At 42.1% G+C, this 20083-nt stretch overlaps 3 protein-coding genes across 4 annotated transcripts; 1 reads left to right on the forward strand and 2 right to left on the reverse strand.

The window, feature by feature from the left end:
* Positions 1–172: 172 nt before the first annotated feature.
* On the reverse strand, positions 173–2736 carry LOC110526243 (cytochrome c oxidase subunit 5B, mitochondrial). The gene is made up of 4 exons (XM_021607047.2): positions 2501–2736; positions 1841–1911; positions 494–593; positions 173–413 (listed from the first exon to the last, which is right to left on the reverse strand). The coding sequence occupies exons 1-4, from the start codon at positions 2598–2600 to the stop codon at positions 301–303; spliced, it is 384 nt and encodes a 127-aa protein (XP_021462722.1). The 5' UTR covers positions 2601–2736; the 3' UTR covers positions 173–300.
* Positions 2737–3166: 430 nt separating this feature from the next.
* dnajc12 (DnaJ (Hsp40) homolog, subfamily C, member 12) lies at positions 3167–7405 on the reverse strand. Of its 2 annotated transcripts, none has more exons than XM_036938063.1 (5): positions 7091–7405; positions 6421–6499; positions 4369–4508; positions 3899–4040; positions 3167–3652 (listed from the first exon to the last, which is right to left on the reverse strand). In XM_036938063.1, exons 1-5 carry the CDS (start codon positions 7097–7099, stop codon positions 3570–3572), a joined length of 453 nt encoding a protein of 150 aa, XP_036793958.1. In that variant the 5' UTR covers positions 7100–7405; the 3' UTR covers positions 3167–3569.
* Positions 7406–7669: 264 nt separating this feature from the next.
* Positions 7670–19827, forward strand: LOC110526236 (NAD-dependent protein deacetylase sirtuin-1). The gene is made up of 9 exons (XM_021607034.2): positions 7670–8059; positions 8542–8613; positions 8764–9005; positions 9880–10032; positions 15758–15905; positions 16515–16594; positions 16775–16958; positions 17098–17883; positions 18041–19827. The coding sequence occupies exons 1-9, from the start codon at positions 7690–7692 to the stop codon at positions 18340–18342; spliced, it is 2337 nt and encodes a 778-aa protein (XP_021462709.2). The 5' UTR covers positions 7670–7689; the 3' UTR covers positions 18343–19827.
* Positions 19828–20083: the final 256 nt, after the last annotated feature.

Consider the following 20083-nt stretch of genomic DNA (forward strand, 5'->3'; position numbering starts at 1 on the left):
ACAATTGAAATTGTTGCATTTTTATATTTTTGTTCAGTATAGAATGCATATCAACGTTGCCCCCCTTTCAACCTCCAAGTGCCCATATATCTGATGTTTTAACAATCATTTTCTAACAAGGCAAAATAAGCGTTCCAAGAATATGAAGATTAAAATAGCCTGTTTGAGACGATTCAAATTGACAGTATTTTAATGTTAATCTACATATTAATCAGCTGAAATGCACACATTGTTCAGGGTAGAGGGTGAGTTAATGAGGCAGGTTATCCTGGTCCAGTGGCAAGGAGCTTGGTGGCTGTTTCAGTGGGGCAGCTCATGACGGACAAACTGATAGTGGGACCCACATTCGGGACAGCGCTGGGGCTTCCCCTCATGGAGCCAAAACCACACAATGGCAGTGTTGTCCTCTTCACCTATGGTACATAATCACAAGTGTTGGCACATTTTTATATTCTTTTGAGAACATTTTAAAGCATGAAAGTATGGTACTTACACAGACAGCCTACCAGCCGTTTGTCACTAATGCCTGGGACAATGTGAGGGTCTTCTTTGGTTCCAGCATACTCCTTGGGTTTCAGAATGCTCCAAGGATCCTGCATTTTTTTTTCAAAAAAAAAGTACTTGTATGAACACAAATCAATCTTATTTGAATTGAAGCAGACATCAATAGGTTGAAACAAATATACAGTGCAATCGGAAAGTATTCAGACCCCATTACTTTTTCCACATTTATGTTACAGCCTTAATCTACACACAATACCCTATACTGACAAGGTGATAACAGGTTTAGACATTTTTGCTAATTTATTAAAAACATAAAACATAACTTGTATGTATGATTGAGCTCAGGTGCATCCTGTTTCCATTGATCATCCTTGATGTTTCTACAACTTGATTAGAGTCCTCCTGTGGTAAATTCAATTGATTGGACATGATTTGGAAAGGCACACCTATCTATTTAAGGTCCCACAGTTAACAGTGCATGTCAGTGCTAAAAACAAAGCCACAAGGTCAAAGGAAATGTCCGTAGTCCTCCGAGACAGGATTCTGTTGAGGCACAGATCTGGGGAAGGGTACCAAAAAATGTCTGCAGCATGGAAGACGTTTGGAACAACGAAGACTCTTCCTAGAGCTGGCCGCCCAGCCAAACTGAGCAATCAGGGGAAAAGGGCCTTGGTCAGGGAGGTGACCAAGAACCCGATGGTCAATCTGACAGAGCTCCAGAGTTCCTCTGTGGAATTGGGAGAACCTCCCCGAAGGACCACCACCTCAACAGCACTTCACCAATCAGGCTTTTATGGTAGTGTCCAGATGGAAGCCATTCCTCAGTAAAAGGCACCTAAAGGACTCTGACCATGAGAAACCAGATTCTCTGGTCTGATGAAACCAAGATTGAACTCTTTGGCCTGAATGTCAAGCATCACCTCTGGAGGAAACCTGGCACCATCGCTACGGCGAAGCATGGTGGTGGCAGCATCATGCTGTAGGGATGTTTTTCCGCGGCAGGGACTGTGAGACTAGTCAGGATCAAGGCAAAGATGAACGGAGCAAAGTACAGAGAGATCATTGATAAAAACCTGCTCCAGAGAGCTCAGGACCTCAGACTGGGGCGAAGGTTCACCTTCCAACAGGACAACGGCCCTAAGCACACAGCCAAGACAATGCAGGAGTGGCTTCGGGACAAGTCTGAATGTCCTTGAGTGGCCAAGCGAGAGCCAGGACTTGATGGGGGGGGGGGGGGGGGGTGTAATCCATTTAAGAATAAGGCTGTAACATAACAAAATGTGAAATAGTCAAGGGGTCTGAATCCTTTCCAAATGCACTGTATGCTAGATATGACCTTTCCTTTCTTCAGTGCCTGCAAGGCACGTCGCTCGAGTCCAGTAGCCTGTTCCTCATCGGTTGGAATCCCTGGAAGGAGACCGTTAGTGTGACACCTGTGACTTTATACACTACTTGACATTCAAATTAAGGGCATAATGTTTATCAGAACAAGAAAATCATGTTACCTCTTAACAGAGTGCATGTAATAGTTATGAGTCAAACGGCACGTCCACAAGCACACACAACTCATGTCCTCCATGTTAAGATATACCTGGCACCAAATCAACGAATGTCTGCCAAAGAAGGTGGGTCTATCAATGGGCCTTCCAGTGGTTAAAATCCAAATGACCTTCAGTTATTTACAAATGTAGTAGGTTTCGTGTTTCTAAATACAGTAACATCCTTTTACAATTAATAACACTGTCAAATTGGTAGTTATTTTATGAATGCGTCATGCACGTGTATTCCGTGATTTGGTATTCTATTTTTACAAATGTGGTGCCTAGGCGAAGTGTTGCCTTGTAGGATATACTTGCAGAGCAGTCATAATATTGTTTATTCTATCATGTCAAATACTTCAAAACAGATTAGTTATTCGATTTGATGGACATTCCGACGGACCACAACCGATTAAATGTATATTACACACACAAATTAAATTTACGCACACACGTACCTTTTAATGTGGTCATAGTGCGTGGCAGTGATCTTGCCACAACATTGTTTCTTGCCAATTGCAAGGTTGTACAGGTACGGAGTAAAAACCTGCCTGCCATAATGAATTCACTTTCGCTTAAACTACCGCGTGTGATCTGAACAATCTGCTGGACTGAAATGACCCCATTTATTTCCAACCTTGACTTGATTGACAGAGTCAACGGTCCACTCACAAAGTAACGGTCTTATGAAGTGGCCAATTAAAAAACGGATAAGCAACGCAAGCGAACAGGGGCACACTTTTTAGATTTTTATGTGTGTATTTATTTATTTTTGATATCGTTTTATAGTAGACAATGTTCAACAGATAACGCACTGGCATGGACACACACACAAAAAAACGTGCTTCGCGCGTCAAGGTCACCGTATGACCATTAATCTGAACCTATGCTGAAAACATTTTAGTAAATTACTAATATATTTAAGAGTAGTTTCAATGTTTCATGGCCTTGTAATGAGTCTACATCCAAGCAGTGACAGTTGTATGATTGCCGGTTGCTAATGGTTTTAGCTTTAAGTTGTTCATGCTTGAAATTCACATTTTCAATGCAATACTTAATCATTCGTTTGGTTGTCCCCATGTTTGTGAAGTAATAAGATAAGAAATTAAGCCAAACTAAAATCAGCATATTGAATACATAACATTTATTAGATGTGAAAATACCATCCAGAGCATTTACATAATTTTAAAAAGGCAACCATGTACAAGGATACAACACTACAAAAATATTATACTTCACATAATGACATCTATTGGGACATTTTGATAAAGAGCTAAATAGGTCCATTCCAGGCTCCATGCCATAGACCGTACACAAATAATATATATGCCCCATACCCTAGAGCCTAGGCCATGGCAAAACTAGGGTATTTTCAGTATACATTTTCTATAGAGGGTCTAATAAGTTACACCTGATAGATAAAAGACAATTAGTTTAGCAATTCCATACAATTAATGTGAGTGTGGGAACCAACAAGCAACATTATTCACAAGGAAATAGACAGGGCTGATAATTTTATCTTTCCATTTAGATTTCATAATTTCTGAATTTCCGCAGAAGACTGGATGGAGAGTCGGAAGCCCAGCGAAAATGGCGATGGCAGTAGTCACCTGGATAATGGGGACATCAGAAATATGATAAAAATTTTTTTTAAAAGGTACACTTATTTAATAAGACATTTAAATCAATTAAGATTAGACCTCAATAGCCTCAATCTGAAGCATTATATTCCCATAAGTATATTACAAGAACAAATATTACATGTTGGATTTTAGTTCTGTCTAACTATAGGTTGGCAAAAGTACCCGTAAACATGAAAATCATTGAAAAATTAAGAAACTAGGCTATGTGCTCACTTGAAGATGGCACTGCATCTGGGGAAGGCATCTCTGGTGACTCGTGGTCAGTACAGTCTCTGTCTTGGGAACTGTTAGGGAATGTTACTTTAGAGCTCTCCAGCATGGGCTCCTTTTTGGTCCTCACAGCCCAATGCATTGACTGAGGACAGAGAGCAACGTACCCAAACATGAAAAAACACAACCAGTTAAAGTACAAGGTGAACAATGTGCATTTAACATAATATAATGTATGCATTCAACACAGGATGCATTTTTTGAATGGACTCATCTCAGTTACATAATACTTGACCTTAGGTCACATGATTACATTTAGGCAGTGTAAAGTTTGACAACTCTTTGTATTGCTGCGATTCCGGCTCAATATTATGACGTGTATTAACAAGCGGACCAGTTCCCAATTATTTGATCAATGAAAGTGTATAAAATGTATGTTTTCAGTTTGATCATAATTATAATAACATACATACAGTTTTGACAGAGTCGCCAAGGGCTAGCCAGCCATGGAATGGTATGGTAATTCCACTTCTTTTCCATACATCATAGTTTCTTCTGCTCTTTTCATGGCACAAAACCTCCTTGGCTTCCTGCAACTTCTGAAACTCTTCCACTGCAACAAAATGTGGACTTCATGATGAGCATGGATAGGATTATTGCAACAACATTTTTATTATACAGTACCTTCAGAAAGTATTCACACCCCTCACATTTTCCCACATTGTGTTACAGCCTGAATTTAAAATGTGTTCAATTGAGATTTTTGGTCACTGGCCTACACACAATACCCCATAATGTCAAAGTGGAATTATGTTTTTCAAAATGTTTACAAATGAATAAAACATGAAAAGTTGAAATGTCTTAGAGTCAATAAGGATTCAACTCCTTTGTCACGGCAAAGCTAAATACATTCAGGAGTAAAAATGTGCATAAAAAGTAACGTAATAAGTTGCATGGACTCACTCTGTGTGCAAAAATTGTGTTTAACATGATTTTTGAATGACAACCTCATCTTGAAGATGGCACTGTATCTGGTGAAGGCATCTCTGGTGACTCGTGGTCAATACAGTCTCTGTCTTGGGAACTACCATACCTCATTTTTTCCCCTATTGTGTTATTGACTGTATGTTTGTTTATTCCATGTGTAACTCTGTGTTGTTGTTTGTGTCGCACTGCTTTGCTTTATCTTGGTCAGGTCACAGTTGTAAATGATAACTTGTTCTCAACTAGCCTACCTGGTTAAATAAAGGTGAACTATTTTTATTTTATTTTTTTATCTCTGTACCCCACACATTCACATCTATAAGGTCCTTCAGTCGAGCAGTGAATTTAAAACACAGATTCAACCACAAAGACCAGGGAGGATTTCCAATGCCTCGCTAAGAAGGGCACCTGTGGGTAGATGGGTAAAAATAAAATAAAAAGCATACATTGAATATCCCTTTGAGCATGGTGAAGTTATTAATTACTCCTTGGATGGTGTATCAATATACCCAGTCACTACAAAGATACAGACATCCTTCCTAACTCAGTTGCCAGAGAGGAAGGAAGCCACTCAGGGATTTCACCAGGAGGGCAATGGTGACTCTAAAACATTTTATTGGCTGTTATAGGAGAAAACTGAGGATGGATCAATAACATTGTAGTTAATCCTAACTGACAGAGTGAAAAGAAGGAAGCCTGTACAAAATACAAAATATTCTAAAACATGCATCCTGTTTTCAACAAGGCACTAAAGTAATACTGCAAAAAATGTGGTAATGCAATTAACTTTTGGGGTGGGCAAATCCAATACAATACATTACCGAGCACCAATCTCCATATTTTGAAGCATAGTGGTGGCTGCATCATGTTATGGGTATGCTTGTAATCGTTAAGGACTGGGGAATTTTTCCAGGATAAAATAGAAACTGAATGGAGCTAAACACAGGCAAAATCCTAGAGGAAAACATGGTTCAGTCTGCTTTCCACCAGACACTGGGAAATGAATTCACCTTTCAGCAGGACATAACCTTAAACAGGACAAATCTACACTGGAGCTGCTTACCAAGAAGACAGTGAATGTTCCCGAGAGGCCGAGTTAGTTTTGACTTAAATTTACTTGAAAATCTGTGGCTAGACCTGAAAATGTTTGTCTAGCAATTATCAACAACCAATTTCACAGAGCTTGAAGAATTTTGAAAATAATAAAATGGGCAAATATTGAACAATCCAGGTGTGGAAAGCTCTTCGAAACTTACCCAGAAAGACTCACAGCTGTAATCGCTGCCAAAGGTGCTGACTCAGGGAGTGTGAATACTTAGGTAAATTGGATATTTCTGTATTTTATTTTCAATAAATTTGCAAAAATGTCTAAAAACGTTTTCACAATGGGGTATTGTGTGTAGATGGGTAATCTACACACAATACCCCATTGTCTGGAATAACTCAAGGGGTATGAATACTTTCTGAAGGCACTATACATGACAATCATCACCTGTCACAGTACACAAGAGGGGCACAATCACACAGAATGCATCCATTACCTGCTCTTGGATTATCAGGGTGCTTGTCTGGATGGCATGCCAAGGCCCTTACTCTGTATTCATTGGCAATCTGTTCTGTCTAAAAACAAAGATACATCATTAAAGTTTCACCCATATACATTGTTACATTTGCCATGGCCTTCAAAGCTGGTTGAACTGACAATCAAAATCTTATAGCAGTCACTTGACAAAAGGTGTATGAAATTATACCAAGCTACGCCACTTTCACTGTACAGTATGATATCCATTTCGCAACAAGTCGGTAACATTTATTTAGCCTAGCTTGCTAACGTTATTGCTATTGGGAAAACAAACTCTTACCGAAGATAACTCATCGCATCCGAGTAACCCGTAATAATCGTCCAAGTCCTCTGGTTTGCAATTTAAAATATCATCCATTCTGATTTATATTAGCTATATAAGCTTTGAAAATAACTGATTTAGCTAGCCTGACTGGTCTGATGGCTGCGGTGTTGCGCGTTCCAGGTCGACTTTATTTTAACGGCGCGGCACAGCTAGAAGTCTAAAGAACCGGAGAAGAACCACGATATGTCACTGAATATTGCAATATTATCCAGCTAACGCTAATAGCTTTAGTTGATTTAAAATGCGCAATTTGCTGATTTAATATCAATCAATGACCATTTCACAGCTAAACATAAATACGCACACGATACATTTTGTTGTTGTTGACGTCATCGATGTGCTGAAGTGTCGCTCCCGCCGCAACCAAAGATGACAGACAGTAGGTACAGTATGAAGATAAGCTAAAATTGCTTCTCCCCGATCACACTTGTAGGTGTCACATTGGCTAGCTACGTGCATGCGCAGAAACGGCTCTTGCGCCGAACTGCGCATGTGAATGCCGTTAACTCAAACCGCACTCCTTCGATATAAAGTTATTTTTCACGAAAATGAAAACGTGTCTGTTTGTGACTTTCACGACGTTGGAGTAATAACATGTTCAACTACTTGGTCACAAGCATTTGGCTACAACCGCAATAGCATTTGCTAAACACGTGTATGTGACCAATACAATTGAATCTAGGGTGTGCCTTTAGATTTCGGGAAAATTAACAAATGAGGAAATATTTTGCACTTCTGTCAATGACTTCCCAAACCACCACCTGGTCTGTTGGTTCTGTTTCTCAATAGTTCCCGGAACTCACGCAATGTTGCGCCTCTGGGTTTAGAAACTCTTCGCCACAACTACTGGTGGAGAGCGAATCACATTCGCCATTTAAATAACCAGCTGTCGACCGCGGAAGAATGTTTTACCACAGTACACAGCGGCTTTATCAGCTGAAGATGGCGGACGGGGAGAATATCCTTGTTGGAGCCAGTTCCAGCACTTCAACTAATGAAGAACCAGATTCAAAAAAGGCCAAAATGAGCATGGCCATAGAATGTGGACTCAAAATTGTTCAGACTAAGCAAGTTACGTATGGGCCAGAGGCTGGTGAGAGTTTGGCGGCGGCGATTTCTGCGCAGCCAAAGGAGAAGGAGATTGAGCCGGTGATGTCGGTAGGACAGGCCTCAGCAGCAGCACCAGGCGGAGACAATGGGCTGCTGGTCTTCGAGCCTCAGGAAAGTGTAGTGAATTTAGACAAGGCGTCTGGACCCACGGCGGAGCCTGCAGGTAGGATCATTTAGCTAGCTAGTATGCCAAGTTTTTTGGCGCACTCGATCGTTGCATGTCTGGTTAACGTTAGATTGCTCCACCTAGTTGGATACCAATTGGGCTAGCTTTGTAACTAAGTTACTACTAGGTAGCTCCGCAGCACGTCAGCCTGAAGTTTGAAACGAGCAAACTTTGCGTGCATTACGCAAGATATACGACTTTATTAGCCAATGCTTTTACCCACCCGGCCATAAAAATGTAACTACATTTAGCGGGAGAGCTAGCTAACTATCAACATTGGCTATTTGGCTAGTCATTTTATGTCATTTTAGTTTCTATTGCAAATTTTAAGGAATGCAAAAATACAGTCCATAATTTAGTTTTCGGAGTAGATACTGTTCATTAAATTAATCAACAAAACGATCACTTCCCATCGTGTCCTCTGAGTGTCTTGACCCTGATGATGAGGAGCTTAAACCCAAATGCATTTGCCTCCCCAGACGGTGTCAATGAGGATGATGACCGATCCTCACATGCAAGTTCCAGTGACTGGACACCTCAACCACAGATAGGTAGGTACAAGATGACAAATAAACCCTATTTTTGTAAAAAAAATTAGTACACAATTAAATGCAACCCAGGTAATGTTCAAGATACAATAACATGTTTTAAGCTATTTAAATGTATTGATGATGTTGTTGTTGTTTTTTCAAAAAAATTAGGTTCCTACAGTTTTATCCAGCAACACATCATGAGAGAGACCGATCCAAGAACAATATTGAAAGACTTGCTTCCTCCAGAGACTGTGCTTCCACCGGACTTGGATGACATGACGCTGTGGCAGATCATCATCAACATTTCGGAGCCTCCTAAAAGAAAGAAGCGGAAAGACATAAACACCCTGGAGGACGTGGTTCGGATACTCCATGAAAGCAAAAAGATCCTTGTGCTTACTGGTGCTGGAGTATGTATTGCAGGGAACACATTAAGTAGGGTGTCCAACCACTCTGCCCAGAGTGGGTGAAAATGTGCTTTGGTGATGAAATTTCACTTCCTTATGTTATGAAATACATTTTTACCAAGACGTACGATTTATTCATATTCTTAATCGTCAGTGGGGTTTTCCTCAAACGTATCATTAACATTATATCCAAAAGTTTGACTTCGTAACCTAATACATCCGATAAGTACCGAGTTCTGTTGACATAGCGATGCAGGTTTCTCGTGACAACTTTTGAAGATTTCACATTTTGTGGTCGTCGTCCTCAAAGTTTGTTTCTGCAGGTCGCAAATTGGCACGACCCGAGCTGAATTAAATGTAAAACGGCTTTGAAAATGAAAAGCTATATATGCTCTGTTGCCATTTCATGTGAGACATTTTTGAAAAACAAATGTCTAATTAATGGAAAATGTATAGTAAAATGTGAAAATAGTACATGTCATGTCTCAATCGATATCCATCTTACCTCTGTTTTATGTCCTGCGGATTTGAGAAGAATGATGACAATTTCAATGGGGAAAGTGAGCCTGACAGGTAGCCAGTAGCCTTCATTTTTGCACAGAATCCAGCTTGCTGGCGCAATGACATTTTACAGAATGTAATTTTTTTTCTTCTGGTCTCTGATTTAGTCACCCTAATTCTGGCCATCATTACACGGGTAAAATTTCCTTTTGAACGGATTATGATAGACATGAGGTTTGGAAAAATGTACATATTTAAGCCATTTGTCAAGAAATATGTTTTTAATTGGACACCCTACATTATGTTTTGCTGTGTCTATTTGTATAGCTTTCACAGTTGCCGTATTAGAACTTATGGTTTGTTGTTTTTTCCTCAGGTGTCTGTTTCTTGTGGAATACCAGACTTTCGATCCAGAGATGGCATTTATGCAAGGCTTGCAATAGATTTCCCAGATCTTCCAGACCCTCAAGCAATGTTTGATATAGAGTACTTCAGAAGAGACCCAAGGCCCTTTTTCAAGTTTGCTAAGGTTTGTGGATTTAAAGTGTTGTGTATATAAACTCAGCAAAGAAATAAACGTCCCTTTTTCAGGACCCTAATTTGTAAAAAAAAAAAAATATGAATAACTTCACAGATCTTCATTGTAAAGGGTTTAAACACTGTTTCCTGTGCTTGTTCAATGAACCATAAACAATGAATGAACATGCACCTGTGGAACGGTCGTTAAGACACTAACAGCTTACAGACGCTAGGAAATTAAGGTCACAGTTATGAAAACTTAGGACACTAAAAAGGCCTTTCTACTTTTAATGAAAAACACCAAAAGAAAGATGCCCAGGGTAGGGTCCCTGCTCATCTGTGTGAATGTGCATGCTGCAAGGAGGCATGAGGACTGCAGATGTGGCCAGGGCAATAAATTGCAATGTCTGTACTGTGAGACGACTAAGACAGCGCTACAGGGAGACAGGATGGACAGGTGATTGTCCTCACAGTGGCAGACCACATGTAACAACACCTGCACAGGATCGAGACATCTGAACATCACACCTGGTACAGGATGGCAACAACAACTGCCCGAGTTATACCAGGAACGCACAATCCCTCCATCAGTGCTGACTGTCCGCTATAGGTTGAGAGAGGCTGGACTGAGGGATTAGGCCTGTAGGCCTGTTGTAAATGCAGGTCCTCACCAGACATCACCGGCAACAACTTTGCCTATCGGCACAAACCTACTGTCACTGGACCAGACAGGACTGGCAAAAAGTGCTCTTCACTGACAAGTCGCAGTTTTGTCTCACCACGGGTGATGGTCAGAAGGAATGTGGAATGTGTTCCACCGAGACCTGTACTCTGGCGCGGGATCGATTTTGAGGTGGAGGGGGCGGTGTGTCACAGAATCATCGGACTGAGCTTGTTTGACCCTCCAGCATGACAATGCCACCAACCAAGACAGGGAAGAGCCCGGATCTCAATCCCATTGAGCACGTCTAGAACCTGTTGGAAATGTCTGGGAACTTGCAGGTGGAAGAGTGGGGTGACATCTCACAGCAAGAACTGGCACATCTGGTGCAGTGCATGAGGAGGATATGTACTGCAGTACTTCATGCAGCTGATGGCCACACCAGATACTGACTTAATTTTACCCCTTTTTCTCCCCAATTTCGTGGTATCCAATTGTTGTAGTAGCTACTATCTTGTCTCATTGCTACAACTCCCGTACGGGCTCGGGAGAGACGAAGGCACAATATTTATTTAGGCGCGATGATACAAGGAGATCCCTACCGACCAATCCCTCCCTAACCCGGACGACGCTAGGCCAATTGTGCGTCGCCCCACAGACCTCCCGGTCGCGGCCGGTTACGACAGAGCCTGGGCGCGAACCCAGGGACTCTGATGGCACAGCTGGCGCTGCAGTACAGCACCCTTAACCACTTCGCCACCCGGGAGGCCTTGTTCAGGTTGTCTGTTGTTGAATCTTATGTTCATACAAATATTTACACATGTTAGGTTTGCTGAAAATAAACACAGTTGACAGTGAGAGGATGTTTCTTTTTTTTTTTGCGTTTTTTTTTTAGTTATTTTATACACTGCTCAAAAAAATAAAGGGAACACTAAATAAAATAACACATCCTAGATCTGAATGAATGAAATATTCTTATTAAATACTTTTTTCTTTACATAGTTGAATGTGCTGACAACAAAATCACACACAAATTATCAATGGAAATCAAATTTATCAACCCATGGAGGTCTGGATTTGGAGTCACACTCAAAATTAAAGTGGAAAACCACACTACAGGCTGATCCAACTTTGATGTAATGTCCTTAAAACAAGTCAAAATGAGGCTCAGTAGTGTGTGTGGCCTCCACGTGCCTGTATGACCTCCCTACAACGCCTGGACATGCTCCTGATGAGGTGGCGGATGGTCTCCTGAGGGATCTCCTCCCAGACCTGGACTAAAGCATCCGCCAACTCCTGGACAGTGTCTGGTGCAACGTGGCGTTGGTGGATGGAGCGAGACATGATGTCCCAGATGTGCTCAATTGGATTCAGGTCTGGGGAACGGGCGGGCCAGTCCATAGCATCAATGCCTTCCCCTTGCAGGAACTGCTGACACACTCCAGCCACATGAGGTCTAGCATTGTCTTGCATTAGGAGGAACCCAGGGCCAACTGCACCAGCATATGGTCTCACAAGGGGTCTGAGGATCTCATCTCGGTACCTAATGGAAGTCAGGCTACCTCTGGGGAGCACATGGAGGGCTGTGCGGCCCCCCAAAGAAATGCCACCCCACACCATGACTGACCCACCGCCAAACCGGTCATGCTGGAGGATGTTGCAGGCAGCAGAACGTTCTCCACGGCGTCTCCAGACTGTCACGTCTGTCACATGTGCTCAGTGTGAACCTGCTTTCATCTGTGAAGAGCACAGGACGCCAGTGGCGAATTTGCCAATCTTGGTGTTCTCTGGCAAATGCCAAACGTCCTGCACGGTGTTGGGCTGTAAGCACAACCCCCGCCTGTGGACGTCGGCCCTCATACCACCCTCATGGAGTCTGTTTCTGACCGTTTGCGCAGACACATGCACATTTGTGGCCTGCTGGAGGTCATTTTGCAGGGCTCTGACAGTGCTCCTCCTTGCACAAAGGCGGAGGTAGCGGTCCTGCTGCTGGGTTGTTGCCCTCCTACGGCCTCCTCTACGTCTCCTGATGTACTGGCCTGTCTCCTGGTAGCGCGTTCATGCTCTGGACACAATGCTCACAGATACAGCAAACCTTCTTGCCACAGCTCGCATTGATGTGCCATTGTGGATGAGCTGCACTACCTGAGCCACTTGTGTGGGTTGTAGACTTCGTCTCATGCTACCACTAGAGTGAAAACACTGCCAGCGTTCAAAAGTGACCAAAACATCAGCCAGGAAGCATAGGAACTGAGAGGTGGTCTGTGGTCACCAAGTGCAGAACCTCTCCTTTATTGGGGGTGTCTTGCTAATTGCCTATCATTTCCACCTGTTGTCTATTCCATTTGCACAACAGCATGTGAAATTTGTCAATCAGTGTTGCTTCCTAAGTGGAAAGTTTGATTTCACAGAAGTGTGATTGACTTGGAGTTACATTGTGTTGTTTAACTGTTCCCTTTTATTTTTTTGAGCAGTGTATATAGTTGAAGTTTACATACACTTAGGTTGGAGTCATTAAAACTAGTTTTTCAACCACTCCACACATTTCTTGTTAACAAACTATAGTTTTGGCAAGTCGGTTGTTTACAGACAGATTATTTCATTTATAAGTCAGTGTATCACAATTCTGACATGAATTGTCAGAAGTTTACATACACTAAGTTGACTGTGCCTTTTAACTGCTTAGAAAATTCCAGAGAATGATGTCATGGCTTTAGAAGCTTCTGATAAGATGTCAAATAGCCTTTTAAGTAAATTGGAGGTGTACCTGTGGATGTATTTCAAGGCCTACCTTCAAACTCAGTGCCTCTTGATTTTCCCATGATGTCAAGCAAAATGAAATCAGCCAAGACCTCAGAAAAAAAATTGTAGACCTCCACAAGTCTGGTTCATCCTTGGGAGCAATTTCAAAACGCCTGAAGGTACCTCGTTCATCTGTACAAACAATTTGTAAGCAAGTATAAACACCATGGGACCACACAGCCGTCATACCGCTCAGGAAAGAGACGCATTCTGTCTCCTAGAGATGAATGTACTTTGGGGCGAAAAATGCAAATCAATCCCAGAACAACAGCAAAGGACCATGTGAAGATGCTGGAGGAATCTGGTACAAAAGTATCTATATCCACAGTAAAACCGGTCCTTTATCGACAACCTGAAAGGTCTCTCAGCAAGGAAGAAGCCACTGCTATAAAACCACCATAAAAAAGACAGACTATGGTTTGCATCTGCACATGGGGACAAAGATGGTACTTTTTGGAGAGATGTCCTCTGTTCTGTTGAAATAAAAATAGAACTGTTTGGCCATAATGACCATTGTTATGTTTGGAGGAAAAAGGGGGAGACTTGCAAGCCGAAGAACACCATCCCAACCTTGAAGCACGGGGTTGGCAGCAGCATGTTGTGGGGGTGCTTTGCTGCAGGAGGGACTGGTGCACTTCACAAATTAGATGGCACCATGAGATGGAAAATTATGTGGATATATTGAAGGGATATTATGTGGATACATCTCAAGACATCAGTCAGGAAGTTAAAGCTTGGTCGCAAATGGTTCTTCCATATGGACTATGACCCCAAGCATACTTCCTAAGTTGTGGCAAAATGTCTTAAGGATAACAAAGTCAAGGTATTGAAGTGGCCATCACAAAGCCCTGACCTCAATCCTATAGAACATTTGTGGGCAGAACTGAAAAAGCGTGTGCGAGCAAGGAGGCCTACAAACCTGACTCAGTCAGGAGGAATGGGCCAAAATTCACCCAACTCATTTGACCCAGTTTAAAGGCAATCCAAATACAATTTTTATTTTACCAGGCAAGTCAGTTGACAACATTTGTATTTTCAATGACGGCCTAGGAACAGTTAACTGCCTGTTCAGGGGCAGAACGACAGATTTGTACCTTGGGGATTTGAACTTGCAACCTTCCGGTTACTAGTCCAACGCTCTATCCACTAGGCTACCCTGCCGCCCCTAATTGAGTGTATGTAAACTTCTGACCCACTGGGAATGTGATGAATGAAATAAAAGCTGAAATAAATCATTCTCTCTCCTATTATTCTGACGTTTCACCTTCTTAAAATAAAGTGGTGATCCTAACTCACCTAAAACAGGGAATTTTTACAAGGATTAAATGTCAGGAACTGTGAAACTGAGTTTAAATGTATTTTGCTAAGGTGTATGTAAAGTTCCGACTTCAACTGTGCATATATACAGTGGCAACTCATTAGGTACACCCGTCTAGTCCTGGGTCGGACCTCCCCCTTTGCCTCCAAAACAGCCTGATTTCTTCGGGGCATGGAAACATTGATCAAATGGTATCAAGGGACCTAACATGTGCCAGGAAAACATTCCCCACACCTTTACACCACCAGCCTGTACTATATACACCAAACAAATGGAGCCGTGGACTCGTGCTGCTCACACCAAATCCTGATTCTGCCATCAGCATTACAAAACAGGAACTGGGATTTGTTTGACCAGGCCATGTTTTTCCACTCCTCAATTATCCAGTGTTGGCGATCGCGTGTCCGCTGGAGACACTTTTTCTTGTTTTTAGCTGATAGGAGTGGAACCCGTTGTGGTCGTCTGCTGCAATAGCCCATCTGTGACAAGGACTGACGAGTTGTGCGTTCCGAGATGCCGTTCTGCACACCACTTGTACTGCACCGTTATTGGCCTGCTTGTAACCCGCCTGTTAGCTTCCACGATCCTTGCCATTCTCCTTTGACCTCGCTCAACAACGAGTTGTTTTCACCCACAGGACTGCCACTGACTGGGTGTTTGTTTGTCGCACCGTTCTTGGTAAACCCTAAACCCTAGTCGCCTGTCTGCCTGCTTTATATAGCAAGCTACGGCCACGTGACTCACTGTCTGTAGGAGCGAGCCATTTTTTGTGAACTGGGTGGTGTACCTAATAAACTGGACCCTGTGTGTGTGTGTGTGTATTAGTACCAGTCAAAAAACCCTTGAATGAGTAGGTGTGTCCAAACTTCTGACTGGTACAGCATATTTGATTAAATGATTACTATCACTTGTTTTGATATGTGAGATGGTTATGATTGCTCTGCTCTCTTGTAGGAGATCTATCCTGGACAGTTCCAACCTTCGCCCTGTCACAAATTCATATCTATGCTGGGCAAGCATGGGAAGCTACTACGCAACTACACCCAAAACATTGACACTCTTGAACAAGTGGCTGGGGTTCAGAGGATCATCCAGTGTCATGGTACATACTGTAATATACACAGTGATCAGAACATTAGGAACACCTTCCTGATATTGAGTCGCACCCCCTTTTTTGCCATCAGAACAACCTCAATTTGTCAGGGCATGGACTCCTACAAGGTGTCAAAAGCATTCCAAACGGGATGATGGCCCAGGTTGATGACAATGCTTCCAACAGTTGTTAAATTGGCTGGATGTTCTTTGGGTGGTGGAAAATTCTTGATACACATGGGAAACTGTTGAGTGTGAAAAACCCAGCAGCGTTGCAGTTCTTGAAACACTCAAACCGGTGCGCCAGGCACCTATTACCATACCCCGTTCAAAGGCAATTAAATGTTTTTTTTCTTTCCCATTCACCCTCTGAGTGACACACACACAATCAGTTTCCATTTTCTCAAGGCTTAAAATTCCTCCTATAACCTGTCTCCTCCCCTTCAGCTACACTGAAGGATCATAACTTTCACCTGGTCAGTCTGTCATGGAATGGTGTTCCTAATGTTTTGTATACTCAGTCTATGTCAAACCTATAATACTATGCCAAACATATAATACTATGCTAAGTGTTTTATGGTTCTGGGTCTAATATTAACCACAAACTCTTGTATTTCAGGGTCTTTTGCAACCGCTTCCTGTCTCATCTGTAAACACAAGGTTGACTGTGAGGCTGTAAGGGAAGACATTTTTAATCAGGTATTGTCAAGAATGGTTCCTATTAATATTCACCAGTGTCAAATCTGTGAATTTATGTATACTGTTGGACAGACTTGTGTCATTTTGAAGTTATCAGCCTATATTGTACAGTAGCATCCAGTCTGCTGAATTGTCATTTATTTTTTTTGTTTTCATATTGAATACAAATATCTGTTCTAGGTTGTCCCTCACTGTCCACGGTGTCGAGATATTCCCCTGGCGATCATGAAGCCAGATATTGTCTTCTTCGGAGAGAATCTTCCAGAACTGTTCCACAGAGCAATGAAGCAGGATAAGGATGAAGTGGACCTCCTTATCGTCATTGGGTCCTCACTGAAAGTGCGACCTGTGGCTCTCATCCCAAGTATGTTGAAAATAAAATGTGTGGGTTTTTTAGATGCCCAAGATGAGCAATGCTATTACCAATGTTATCATGTTATTACCAGTATTAGTCTTGATCTCGAGCTATGCATGTGTAACAGGTGAACTTTCTTTCCATCCAGCCTCCATTCCTCATGAAGTGCCTCAAGTCCTGATTAATCGGGAGCAGCTGCCTCACCTCAACTTTGACGTGGAGCTACTTGGGGACTGTGACGTCATCGTTAACGAGCTCTGCCATCGGTTGGGCGGAGACTTTGAGCAACTGTGCTACAACTCCTTAAGACTCAGTGAGATCACAGAGAAACCCCCGCGGTCACAGACACCTTGTGAGGCCTTGTCCACTCACAGTAAGCCAACAGAAGAAGAACAGAAGACCCGTCACACAGACTCATCGTTCGGTGCCTCAGAGGAGACGGACACTCATACGGTCACAGACACTCCAGAAGGCGACAGAGTACCAACAGAACCTTGTCCGACTGCGCAGAATGACACAGACGCATCTGAAGTCGATGGAGTACCATCGGTGCCCTATCCAAAGACAAAGATTGTCTCTGACACGCTTGAAGTTGGAGTACCAACAGAACCCTGTCCAAAGACTCAGAATGTCACAGGCACCCTGGAAGTCAACAGAGTAGCGACAGAGCCCTGTCCGAAAGACACTCTTGAATTCGATGCAGTGCCATTAGAGCCTAGTCCAAAAGTGCAGATTGTCCCAGAGGCTCCAGAAGAGCCTTGTTCAAAGACTCAGTCCCCCAATGAGGAGAGAATGGAGAATTCAGATTCTCCGTCAGCGGACACGCAAAGGGAAGAACCCTCTGGATTAAATGACCAACATGTCAACCTTGAAGTTCGCCGACGATGCTGGATGAGTCGAATCAGTCGAAGTCCTATCAGCAAGCGCCTTGAGAGTAAAATTTGAAGTGTTAATTTACCTCAGATTTTGTGCAAAATTGTGAAATTATTTTTCCACAACCTTTTGATGATAATACGTCTTGTCATGTTATGACGACAAAACGTGTTTCCATATTGTAAAATTCATCCTAAATTCAATGTCTTTTCTCCCAGCTTCTCAATACCTATTCCAAGCACCAAATCACTACATCTTCCACGGGGCAGAAGTGTATTCCAACTCGGAGGACGAGACATCCAGCTCCTGCGGGAGCAACAGTGAGGACTCCAGCCTGGAGGAGGAGGAGGATGACGAGGAAGAAGACAGTGATGCCGAGGAGGACCAGAGCACACCAGCAGAGGAGGGCGAGGGCTGCCTCATTGACATAGTAACACACAAGCAAGCCTGCGAGGGCACTTCGAGTGTGAAGCAGATGGAGAGTACAGACAAAAATGTTCAGAACACCACAGACCTTTAGAAACACAAAGCACTTGCAGTCTTTTTTAAAAATATTTGTTTTGTATATTTTTGTCCACCCACAGCACGTCCTATTATACATTTTTCTTAAAGTCTAGATTGCGTTGATACTTTTGCATGCATGTGCTGAAAATTCGTTCTTCGTTCTCTTCTGTCTGACCACATTAACAAGCTGCAGGTGGTTTGTTTACACGTTTTGTGTACTACAATTAAATAAACAGCAGCTCAACTCAACCAATCCACTTCAGAAGGTTAATGGTGAAGAATGCAACAAAGAAAAAACATAGACCAAAGAACAATTCTCTCCCCCCCCCCCAATACACCCAACAGTTTTTGCATTAAATCTTAAAAACCTTGTCTTTGACTTTCCTACCACCTGAAGTGTAAAGAATATATTGAGCGGTGGCATTGTTTTCCTTACGATATTTGGCAGCTACTTTTTACAGTCAAGCTTTTATTATTTTTGTACTTTGTAACATGTAAGAGACACACTCAGCAAAGAGCAGGTGATGGTTTTCTAAATGAAATTGAAAACGTTATACATTGTGCAAACATAAAGCCTTAACTGTGTTCAATGAGCTTTCATTGGAGCAAATGTCACTTTTTTCTTCCTTTTCAGCAGTTTGACGCGTTTGTTCATGTTTCCTCGGTTGCATGAGCTATTTGGTCGATGTGACTGATTTGCTCCTATTCATTCTTTCCTGAGAAATGCCCAGCCCTAACACTGAGACCCTGTAGAGCTATACAAGTGTTCTGGGATACGTTTAATATGAGCCAAATTTACTCTTTTAAGCAACTCATTCGAATGAAATTAAAATATTTGTTTTGTTTTGAGCTTGATCTTGGTAGTTAAATTGCTAAAATGTTCATTCATAGTAGGCCTTTTCCTTATTTTCATGAGAACACCACAGAAACAGTCTAATTAATCACAAGGTGTGACAACACACTGTTGTGTAGAAAACGGATATAGATATGAGAGTTGCATGCTATTTGACATTTGATGTCCAAGTTTAGTTTGAGAAGACCACTACAGGTAAGTGCATGCAGTTCAGATACTGCAGCAGCGCCATTGGAGCTGGTTTTACGCAAATGGAGGGACAACATTTGCATGGATGAACTAAGATGATTACAATTACATTTAAGAGTTCTTATAATCAGTATGCTGATGTGTGAGAGTCGGCTTTTGTTATGCTCTGCAGTGTTTATTTTTTACATCAAAACATTTATTTTTCATGTTTTCTTTAAAAATGTATCTGCTATATTTATATTTGGTTTAATAACACCATACACCAACAAATAGGCCATAATATAGCACATAGTCTCATTTGAGGTTACCCTTTATGTAAATATGACTGCCTGTATTTAATTGATAATGAATACTGTATTAACAGTATAGGCCTATGTTTTTAAAGTTCTTATGCCTGCAAAAGTCACAGAAAGAGTTGTGTTTTTGTCTAAAATTACTAATAAAAATTCGGTCAAAATGGCATGTGTCAAACTATTGTTGTCAAAATAATGTCATTCTAATCTTGGAAGTGCAAAGTTGAGAGAATTGCGTTGTGGAACGTTCAAAGGAACGGTGCTGTACTGAAAGACCAGTTGAACAACGGGAAGGGTTTGGGGAAAGCTGTCAGCACGACCACTGTCCTTTAAATACGTCAGTCGTTGCTTCAAGCCACACCAGAGATACCTTTGAGCGCGGCACTAGAGAAGAGATTGTGTGACGATTCGTTTAGTAACCG

This window comes from Oncorhynchus mykiss, chromosome 1 (assembly GCF_013265735.2).
Source record: "Oncorhynchus mykiss isolate Arlee chromosome 1, USDA_OmykA_1.1, whole genome shotgun sequence".
Lineage (NCBI taxonomy): Eukaryota > Metazoa > Chordata > Actinopteri > Salmoniformes > Salmonidae > Oncorhynchus > Oncorhynchus mykiss.